Source organism: Lethenteron reissneri, chromosome 56 (assembly GCF_015708825.2).
Source record: "Lethenteron reissneri isolate LAM-NWPU_2019-01 chromosome 56, ASM1570882v1, whole genome shotgun sequence".
NCBI lineage: Eukaryota > Metazoa > Chordata > Hyperoartia > Petromyzontiformes > Petromyzontidae > Lethenteron > Lethenteron reissneri.
Window position 1 is genome coordinate 1265336 of NC_083834.1, and position 13222 is coordinate 1278557.

The 13222-nt window shown below is 55.7% G+C and overlaps 1 protein-coding gene across 2 annotated transcripts in view; it reads right to left on the reverse strand.

Moving 5' to 3' along the window:
• LOC133357060 (runt-related transcription factor 3-like) overlaps window positions 1-11840 on the reverse strand; it is a 35036-nt gene extending 23196 nt beyond the window's left edge. For both annotated transcript variants that reach the window (XM_061574809.1, XM_061574808.1), the window contains exon 1: window positions 11699-11840. In XM_061574809.1, coding sequence (XP_061430793.1) covers window positions 11699-11759 — 61 coding nt within the window. In that variant the 5' untranslated portion in view covers window positions 11760-11840. The remainder of the gene's footprint in view (window positions 1-11698) is intronic.
• Window positions 11841-13222: the final 1382 nt, after the last annotated feature.

A 13222-nucleotide genomic window follows, 5' to 3' on the forward strand; every position in this document is an offset into this window, starting at 1 on the left:
CCTGGTGTAGCGGCGTGTAGGCAACATCACCACAAGGGAGACAAAGGCGGCCGGGCGTGGTGCTGGCCACCCACCCGCTCGTGTGCCGTGTTGCGGCCTTCATAGGTGCTGCTCGCTAACAGCACTTGACCCAACAGTCTGTTCAAGGCTATACGGGGGATCTTTGTCTTTGCCTTGTAAATTTGACACAGTCGCGTGTCTCGTGAATGTTGTCTGTATAACACAGCCAAAGATCCCCCGTATAGCCTGCAGCCGGCTGTTGGGGAAAGTGCTGTTAGCGCGCGGCTATGAAGACCCGAACGGCGCACGAGTGGGTGGTGTGGCCGGCACCACGCCTCCCCCATCGCTCACGTCGATCATTAAACGACACACCAGGCACTTTCTTAGGACTAAGTTTACTTGGGGGCGGGGGGGGGGGTCGAGTTGAGATGTTAGTGACTTGATGTTGAGCTGGAATCTAACGGATGCAGTGCGCCTGCTCGCCACATACATACAAAGACAAAGATCCCCCGTGTAGCCTTAACAGACTGTTGGGGCAAGTGCTGTTAGCGAGCACCTATGAAGGCCAGCACGACACACGAGGGGGTGGGTGGCCAGCACCACGCCCGGCCGCTTTTGTCTCCCCAGTGGCGATGTTTACACACCACACTAGGTACTCATTTGAGGCTGAGTCAACCTAGCGGAGGCCCAGGACCGGTTCAAATAATCCTCAGCGGTGTTGGCCGTGAGCAGGAATCGAACCCAGGTTCGTAGCGCGGCGTAAACCGCTACATTACCGCTCCACACATATATACATACACGCATATATATACACACATACACACACATATATACATACACAAACACACACATATATATATACACACATACACACACATATACATACACACACATATATACACATACACACGTAAATATACACACACATATACATACACACACACACACATACACACATATATATACACACACATATATATACACACATACACACACACATACACACATACATACACACAAATACATACACACACATCTATATATTCACGCGCGTGGTCACCGGTAACGAAATCCACATCACACGTCACGTGCACAGACACACACCACGTCACGTGCACAGACACACACACGTCACGTGCACAGACACACACACGTCACGTGCACAGACACACACACGTCACGTGCACAGACACACACACACACACGTGCACACACACACACGTCACGTGCACAGACACACACATGTCACGTGCACAGACACAAACACGTCACGTGCACACACACACACGTCACGTGCACAGACACACACACGTCACGTGCACAGACACACACATGTCACGTGCACAGACACACACACGTCACGTGCACAGACACACACACGTCACGTGCACAGACACACACCACGTCACGTGCACAGACACACACACGTCACGTGCACAGACACACACACGTCACGTGCACAGACACACACACGTCACGTGCACAGACACACACACACACGTGCACACACACACACACGTGCACACACACACACGTCACGTGCACAGACACACACATGTCAAGTGCACAGACACAAACACGTCACGTGCACACACACACACGTCACGTGCACAGACACACACACGTCACGTGCACAGACACACACATGTCACGTGCACAGACACACACACGTCACGTGCACAGACACACACACGTCACGTGCACAGACACACACGTCACGTGCACAGACACACACACGTCACGTGCACAGACACACACACGTCACGTGCACAGACACACACGTCACGTGCACAGACACACACGTCACGTGCACAGACACACACATGTCATGTGCACAGACACACACATGTCATGTGCACAGACACACACGTCACGTGCACAGACACACACATGTCACGTGCACAGACACACACACGTCACGTGCACAGACACACACACGTCACGTGCACAGACACACACACGTCACGTGCACAGACACACACACGTCACGTGCACAGACACACACACGTCACGTGCACAGACACACACACGTCACGTGCACAGACACACACATGTCACGTGCACAGACACACACACGTCACGTGCACAGACACACACACGTCACGTGCACAGACACACACACGTCACGTGCACAGACACACACGTCACGTGCACAGACACACACACGTCACGTGCACAGACACAAACACGTCACGTGCACAGACACACACGTCACGTGCACAGACACACACCACGTGCACAGACACACACCACGTGCACAGACACACACCACGTACACAGACACACACACCACACGTGCACAGACACACACCACGTGCACAGACACACACCACGTGCACAGACACACACACACACACACGTGCACAGACACACACACACGTGCACAGACACACACCACACGTACACAGACACACACACACGTGCACAGACACACACACACACATGCACAGACACACACACACGTGCACAGACACACACACACGTGCACAAACACACCCCACACGTACACAGACACACACACGTGCACAGACACACACACCACACGTGCACAGACACACACCACACGTGCACAGACACACACCACACGTGCACAGACACACACCACACGTGCACAGACACACACCACACGTGCACAGACACACACCACGTGCACAGACACACACCACGTGCACAGACAACACCACACACACACAGGTGCACAGACACACACACGTGCACAGACACACACACACCACACGTGCACAGACACACACCACACGTGCACAGACACACACCACGTGCACAGACACACACCACACGTGCACAGACACACACCACACGTGCACAGACACACACCACACGTGCACAGACACACACACGTGCACAGACACACACCACGTGCACAGACACACACCACACGTGCACAGACACACACCACACGTACACAGACACACACACCACACGTGCACAGACACACACCACACGTACACAGACACACACACCACACGTGCACAGACACACACCAAGTGCACAGACACACACCACGTGCACAGACACACACACACACACGTGCACAGACACACACCACACGTACACAGACACACACACCACACGTGCACAGACACACACACACCACACATACACAGACACACACCACACGTACACAGACACACTCACCACACGTGCACAGACACACACCACGTGCACAGACACACACCACGTGCACAGACACACATACACACCCACACGTGCACAGACACACACCACACGTACACAGACACACACACCACACGTGCACAGACACACACCACGTGCACAGACACACACCACGTGCACAGACACACACACACACGTGCACAGACACACACCACACGTACACAGACACACACACCACACGTGCACAGACACACACCACACGTACACAGACACACACACCACACGTGCACAGACACACACCACGTGTACAGACACACACCACGTGCACAGACACACACACACCACGTGCACAGACACACACCACGTGCACAGACACACACCACGTGCACAGACACACACCACGTGCACAGACACACACACACGTGCACAGACACACACACCACACGTACACAGACACACACCACGTGCACAGACACACACACACACACGTGCACAGACACACACACCACACGTACACAGACACACAACCACGTGCACAGACACACACACCACACGTACACAGACACACACCACACGTACACAGACACACACACCACACGTGCACAGACACACACCACGTGCACAGACACACACCACGTGCACAGACACACACACACACACACACGTGCACAGACACACACCACACGTACACAGACACACACACCACACGTGCACAGACACACACCACGTGCACAGACACACACCACGTGCACAGACACACACACACACGTGCACAGACACACACCACACGTACACAGACACACACACCACACGTGCACAGACACACACCACACGTACACAGACACACACACCACACGTGCACAGACACACACCACATGCACAGACACACACCACGTGCACAGACACACACACACACCACGTGCACAGACACACACCACGTGCACAGACACACACCACGTGCACAGACACACACACACACCACGTGCACAGACACACACCACGTGCACAGACACACACACACGTGCACAGACACACACACCACACGTACACAGACACACACCACGTGCACAGACACACACACACACACGTGCACAGACACACACCACACGTACACAGACACACACACACACACGTGCACAGACACACACACACGTGCACAGACACACACACCACACGTACACAGACACACACCACGTGCACAGACACACACACACGTGCACAGACACACACACCACACGTACACAGACACACACCACGTGCACAGACACACACACACACACACGTGCACAGACACACACCACACGTACACAGACACACACACACACCCACGTGCACAGACACACACACACGTGCACAGACACACACACCACACGTACACAGACACACACCACGTGCACAGAAACACACACACGTGCACAGACACACACACCACACGTACACAGACACACACCACGTGCACAGACACACACACACACACACGTGCACAGACACACACCACACGTACACAGACACACACACACACACACGTGCACAGACACACACACACGTGCACAGACACACACACCACACGTACACAGACACACACCACGTGCACAGACACACACACACACACGTGCACAGACACACACCACACGTGCACAGACACACACCACGTGCACAGACACACACACACGTGCACAGACACACACCCACACGTACACAGACACACACCACGTGCACAGACACACACACACACACGTGCACAGACACACACACCACACGTACACAGACACACACCACGTGCACAGACACACACACACACACGTGCACAGACACACCACACGTGCACACACACACCACGTGCACAGACACACACACGTCACGTGCACAGACACACACACACCACGTGCACACACACACACGTCACGTGCACAGACCACACATGTCACGTGCACAGACACAAACACGTCACGTGCACACACACACACGTCACGTGCACAGACACACACACGTCACGTGCACAGAACACACATGTCACGTGCACAGACACACACACGTCACGTGCACAGACACACACCTCACGTGCACAGACACACACCACGTCACGTGCACAGACACACACACGTCACGTGCACAGACACACACACGTCACGTGCACAGACACACACACGTCACGTGCACAGACACCACACACACACGTGCACACACACACACACGTGCACACACACACACGTAACGTGCACAGACACACACATGTCAAGGCACAGACACAAACACGTCACGTGCACACACACACACGTCACGTGCACAGACACACACACGTCACGTGCACAGACACACACATGTCACGTGCACAGACACACACACGTCACGTGCACAGACACACACACGTCACGTGCACAGACACACACGTCACGTGCACAGACCACACACACGTCACGTGCACAGACACACACACGTCACGTGCACAGACACACACGTCACGTGCACAGACACACACGTCACGTGCACAGGACACACACATGTCATGTGCACAGACACACAATGTCATGTGCACAGACACACACTGTCATGTGCACAGACACACACGTCACGTGCACAGACACACACCATGTCACGTGCACAGACACACACACGTCACGTGCACAGACACACACACGTCACGTGCACAGACACACACACGTCACGTGCACAGACACACACGTCACGTGCACAGACACACACACGTCACGTGCACAGACACACACATGTCACGTGCACAGACACACACATGTCACGTGCACAGACACACACACGTCACGTGCACAGACACACACACGTCACGTGCACAGACACACACACGTCACGTGCACAGACACACACACGTCACGTGCACAGACACAAACACGTCACGTGCACAGACACACACGTCACGTGCACAGACACACACCACGTGCACAGACACACACCACGTGCACAGACACACACCACGTACACAGACACACACACCACACGTGCACAGACACACACCACGTGCACAGACACACACCACGTGCACAGACACACACCACGTGCACAGACACACACACACACACACGTGCACAGACACACACACACGTGCACAGACACACACCACACGTACACAGACACACACACACGTGCACAGACACACAACACACATGCACAGACACACACACACGTGCACAGACACACACACACGTGCACAAACACACCCCACACGTACACAGACACACACACGTGCACAGACACACACACCACACGTGCACAGACACACACCATACGTGCACAGACACACACCACACGTGCACAGACACACACCACACGTGCACAGACACACACCACACGTGCACAGACACACACCACGTGCACAGACACACACCACGTGCACAGACACACACACACACACAGGTGCACAGACACACACACGTGCACAGACACACACACACCACACGTGCACAGACACACACCACACGTGCACAGACACACACCACGTGCACAGACACACACCACACGTGCACAGACACACACCACACGTGCACAGACACACACCACACGTGCACAGACACACACACGTGCACAGACACACACCACGTGCACAGACACACACCACACGTGCACAGACACACACCACACGTACACAGACACACACACCACACGTGCACAGACACACACCACACGTACACAGACACACACACCACACGTGCACAGACACACACCAAGTGCACAGACACACACCACGTGCACAGACACACACCACACACGTGCACAGACACACACCACACGTACACAGACACACACACCACACGTGCACAGACACACACACACCACACATACACAGACACACACCACACGTACACAGACACACACACCACACGTGCACAGACACACACCACGTGCACAGACACACACCACGTGCACAGACACACATACACACACACACGTGCACAGACACACACCACACGTACACAGACACACACACCACACGTGCACAGACACACACCACGTGCACAGACACACACCACGTGCACAGACACACACACACACGTGCACAGACACACACCACACGTACACAGACACACACACCACACGTGCACAGACACACACCACACGTACACAGACACACACACCACACGTGCACAGACACACACCACGTGTACAGACACACACCACGTGCACAGACACACACACACCACGTGCACAGACACACACCACGTGCACAGACACACACCACGTGCACAGACACACACCACGTGCACAGACACACACACACGTGCACAGACACACACACCACACGTACACAGACACACACCACGTGCACAGACACACACACACACACGTGCACAGACACACACACCACACGTACACAGACACACACCACGTGCACAGACACACACACCACACGTACACAGACACACACCACACGTACACAGACACACACACCACACGTGCACAGACACACACCACGTGCACAGACACACACCACGTGCACAGACACACACACACACACACACGTGCACAGACACACACCACACGTACACAGACACACACACCACACGTGCACAGACACACACCACGTGCACAGACACACACCACGTGCACAGACACACACACACACGTGCACAGACACACACCACACGTACACAGACACACACACCACACGTGCACAGACACACACCACACGTACACAGAACACACACACCACACGTGCACAGACACACACCACATGCACAGACACACACCACGTGCACAGACACACACACACACCACGTGCACAGACACACACCACGTGCACAGACACACACCACGTGCACAGACACACACACACACCACGTGCACAGACACACACCACGTGCACAGACACACACACACGTGCACAGACACACACACCACACGTACACAGACACACACCACGTGCACAGACACACACACACACACGTGCACAGACACACACACACGTGCACAGACACACACACCACACGTACACAGACACACACCACGTGCACAGAAACACACACACGTGCACAGACACACACACCACACGTACACAGACACACACCACGTGCACAGACACACACACACACACGTGCACAGACACACACCACACGTACACAGACACACACACACACACACGTGCACAGACACACCACACGTACACAGACACACACACCACACGTACACAGACACACACCACGTGCACAGACACACACACACACACGTGCACAGACACACACCACACGTGCACAGACACACACCACGTGCACAGACACACACACACGTGCACAGACACACACACCACACGTACACAGACACACACCACGTGCACAGACACACACACACACACGTGCACAGACACACACACCACACGTACACAGACACACACCACGTGCACAGACACACACACACACACGTGCACAGACACACCACACGTGCACACACACACACCACGTGCACAGACACACACCACACGTGCACAGACACACACCACACGTGCACAGACACACACCACACGTGCACAGACACACCACACGTGCACAGACACACCACACGTGCACAGACACACACACCACACGTACACAGACACACACCACGTGCACAGACACACCACACGTGCACAGACACACCACACGTGCACAGACACACACACACGTGCACAGACACACCACACGTGCACAGACACACACCACGTGCACAGACACACCACACGTGCACAGACACACACACACGTGCACAGACACACACCACGTGCACAGACACACCACACGTGCACAGACACACACACGTGTACAGACACACACCACGTGCACAGACACACCACACGTGCACAGACACACCACACGTGCCCAGACACACACACCACACGTACACAGACACACACCACGTGCACAGACACACACTCCACACGTACACAGACACACACCACGTGCACAGACACACACACACGTGCACAGACACACACCACACGTGCACAGACACACACCACACGTGCACAGACACACACACGTGCACAGACACACACACCACACGTACACAGACACACACCACGTGCACAGACACACACACCACACGTACACAGACACACACCACGTGCACAGACACACACACACCACGTGCACAGACACACACCACGTGCACAGACACACACCCACGTGCACAGACACACACCACACGTGCACAGACACACACACACGTGCACAGACACACACATCACACGTACACAGACACACACCACGTGCACAGACACACACACGTGCACAGACACACACCACACGTACACAGACACACACCACGTGCACAGACACACACCACACGTGCACAGACACACCACACGTGCACAGACACACACCACGTGCACAGACACACACACACGTGCACAGACACACACACACACACGTGCACAGACACACACACACCACGTGCACAGACACACACACCACGTGCACAGACACACACCACGTGCACAGACACACACCACGTGCACAGACACACACACACACACACGTGCACAGACACACACACACACACGTGCACAGACACACACGTCACGTGCACAGACACACACCACGTGCACAGACACACACCACGTGCACAGACACACACCACGTGCACAGACACACACCCCGTGCACAGACACACACGTCACGTGCACAGACACACACCACGTGCACAGACACACACGTCACGTGCACAGACACACACGCACGGTGCACAGACACACACCACGTGCACAGACACACACCACGTGCACAGACACACACACGTGCACAGACACACAACCACGTGCACAGACACACACCACGTGCACAGACACACACACGTGCACAGACACACACCACGTGCACAGACACACACCACGTGCACAGACACACACCACGTGCACAGACACACACACACGTGCACAAACACACACCACGTGCACAGACACACACACACGTGCACAGACACACACCACACATGTGCCACAGACACACACACGTGCACAGACACACACCACGTGCACAGACACACCACACGTGCACAGACACACACCACGTGCACAGACACACACACACGTGCACAGACACACACCACACATGTGCACAGACACACACACGTGCACAGACACACACCACGTGCACAGACACACACACACATGTGCACAGACACACACCACGTGCACAGACACACACACACGTGCACAGACACACACCACGTGCACAGACACACACCACACGTGCACAGACACACACCACGTGCACAGACACACACCACGTGCACAGACACACACACACACACGTGCACAGACACAAACACACACGTGCACAGACACACACCACGTGCACAGACACACACACACGTGCACAGACACACACCACGTGCACAGACACACACACGTCACGTGCACAGACACACACACGTCACGTGCACAGACACACACCACACGTGCACAGACACACACCACGTGCACAGACACACACACACGTGCACAGACACGTCACACACGTGCAGAGACACACACCACACACTGTTGGTGGCCGTGAGTGAGAATCGAACTCGCCTCACCGGGTCCGTAGCACAGCGCGCTAACCGCTGCGCCACCGCTCACCACTGACTCACCAGCAACAGAGACACACGCAGACTCACACAAACTATCCACACACTCACAGAGCCGCACTCACACAAACTATCCACACACTCACAGAGCTGCACTCACACACTCACACACTCACGGAGCCGCAGTCACACTTACACACACACACGCATGGACTTGCGCACAACTCGCACACACACACACTCACACACTAACCTCGACTCGCACACACACACACTCACACACTAACCTCGACTCGCACACACACACTCACACACTAACCTCGACTCGCACACACACACACTCACACACCTCGACTCGCACACACACACGCATGGACTTGAGCACAGACTCGCACACACAGACACTCACACACTCACACACTAACCTCGACTCGCACACACACACTCACACACTAACCTCGACTCACACACACAGACACTCACACACTTACCTCGACTCGCACACACACACGCATGGACTTGCGCACAAACTCGCACACACACTTCGACTCGCAAACACAGACACTCACACACCTCGACTCGCACACACAGACACTCACACACTAACCTCGACTCGCACACACACACGCATGGACTTGCGCACAGACTCGCACACACAGACACTCACACACCTCGACTCACACACACTTACACACATGGACTTGAGCACAGACTCGCACACACACACACTCACACACTAACCTTGACTCGCACACACACACTCACACACCTCGACTCGCACACACAGACACTCACACACTAACCTCGACTCGCACACACACACGCATGGACGTGCGTACAGACTCGCACACACAGACACTCACACACCTCAACTCACACACACTTACACACATGGACTTGAGCACAGACTCGCACACACAGACACTCACACACCTCGACTCGCACACACACACACATTTTGACTTCGACATTTAGAGTACCGAGTCGTCCCCTGTACTCTGTCGGTCCCCGTTAGTGAGTCTCCATTGTGACTGTGAGCCTCCGCGTGTCTCACCTCGTGAGAAGCTCTGCGCGTAGGGGCTCGGGAACGACTCGAAGATGCTGTTGGACGCCATGGCCCGAGTCGGTGGGTCCCGGAGCAGCGGAGCCGCAGCGAGAGGCTCGCGGCCAGACGCGACTCGCGGGGAGCCGCACGAGCGGAGAGCGGACGCGGGGTGCGGGGGGGGGAGGAAGGGGGGCGGGGGGGCGGGGGGAGGGGGGGCGAGGGGCGGGGTGGGGGGCGGGGTGCGGGGGGAGGGGGGGTGAGGGGCGGGGTTCGGGGGGAGCTGTGAGGGAGGAGACGCGCGGCGCTGAGCGACGTCGGGAACGCGAGGACGGAGGAGAGCGCTGAGTCCAGCGGTAGCCCAGGTAGAGTCCAGGTGTAGCCCAGGTGTAGCCCAGGTAGAGTTCAGGTGTAGCCCAGCTGTAGCCCAGCTGTAGCTCAGGTAGTGTCCAGCTGTAGCCCAGCTGTAGCCCAGCGGTAGCCCAGGTAGAGTCCAGCAGTAGCTCAGCTGTAGTCCAGCTGTAGCCCAGGTGCAGTCCAGGTGTAGTCCAGGTGTAGCTCAGGTGTAGCCCAGCTGTCGTCCAGCTGTAGCCCAGGTGCAGTCCAGCTGTAGCCCAGGTAGGGGTCTAAGTGTGTCCCAGCTGTAGTCCAGGTGTAGTCCAGCTGTAGCCCAGCTGTAGTCCAGCTGTAGTCCAGGTGTAGTCCAGGTAGAGTCCAGCTGTAGCCCAGCTGTAGTCCAGGTGTAGTCCAGTTAGAGTCTAAGTGTGTCCCAGCTGTAGCCCAGCTGTAGCCCAGCTGTAGTCCAGGTGTAGCCCAGCTGTAGTCCAGGTAGGGGTCTAAGTGTGTCCCAGCTGTAGTCCAGGTAGAGTCTAAGTGTGTCCCATCTGTAGCCCAGGTAGGGGTCTAAGTGTGTCCCAGCTGTAGCCCAGGTAGGGGTCTAAGTGTGTCCCAGCTGTAGCCCAGGTAGGGGTCTAAGTGTGTCCCAGCTGTAGCCCAGGTAGGGGTCTAAGTGTGTCCCAGCTGTAGTCCAGGTAGGGGTCTAAGTGTGTCCCAGCTGTAGCCCAGGTAGGGGTCTAAGTGTGTCCCAGCTGTAGTCCAGGTAGGGGTCTAAGTGTGTCCCAGCTGTAGTCCAGGTAGGGGTCTAAGTGTGTCCCAGCTGTAGTCCAGGTAGGGGTCTAAGTGTGTCCCAGCTGTAGCCCAGGTAGGGGTCTAAGTGTGTCCCAGTTGTAGTCCAGGTAGGGGTCTAAGTGTGTCCCAGCTGTAGTCCAGGTAGGGGTCTAAGTGTGTCCCAGCTGTAGTCCAGGTAGGGGTCTAAGTGTGTCCCAGCTGTAGTCCAGGTAGGGGTCTAAGTGTGTCCCAGCTGTAGTCCAGGTAGGGGTCTAAGTGTGTCCCAGCTGTAGTCCAGGTAGGGGTCTAAGTGTGTCCCAGCTGTAGTCCAGGTAGGGGTCTAAGTGTGTCCCAGCTGTAGTCCAGGTAGGGGTCTAAGTGTGTCCCAGCTGTAGTCCAGGTAGGGGTCTAAGTGTGTCCCAGCTGTAG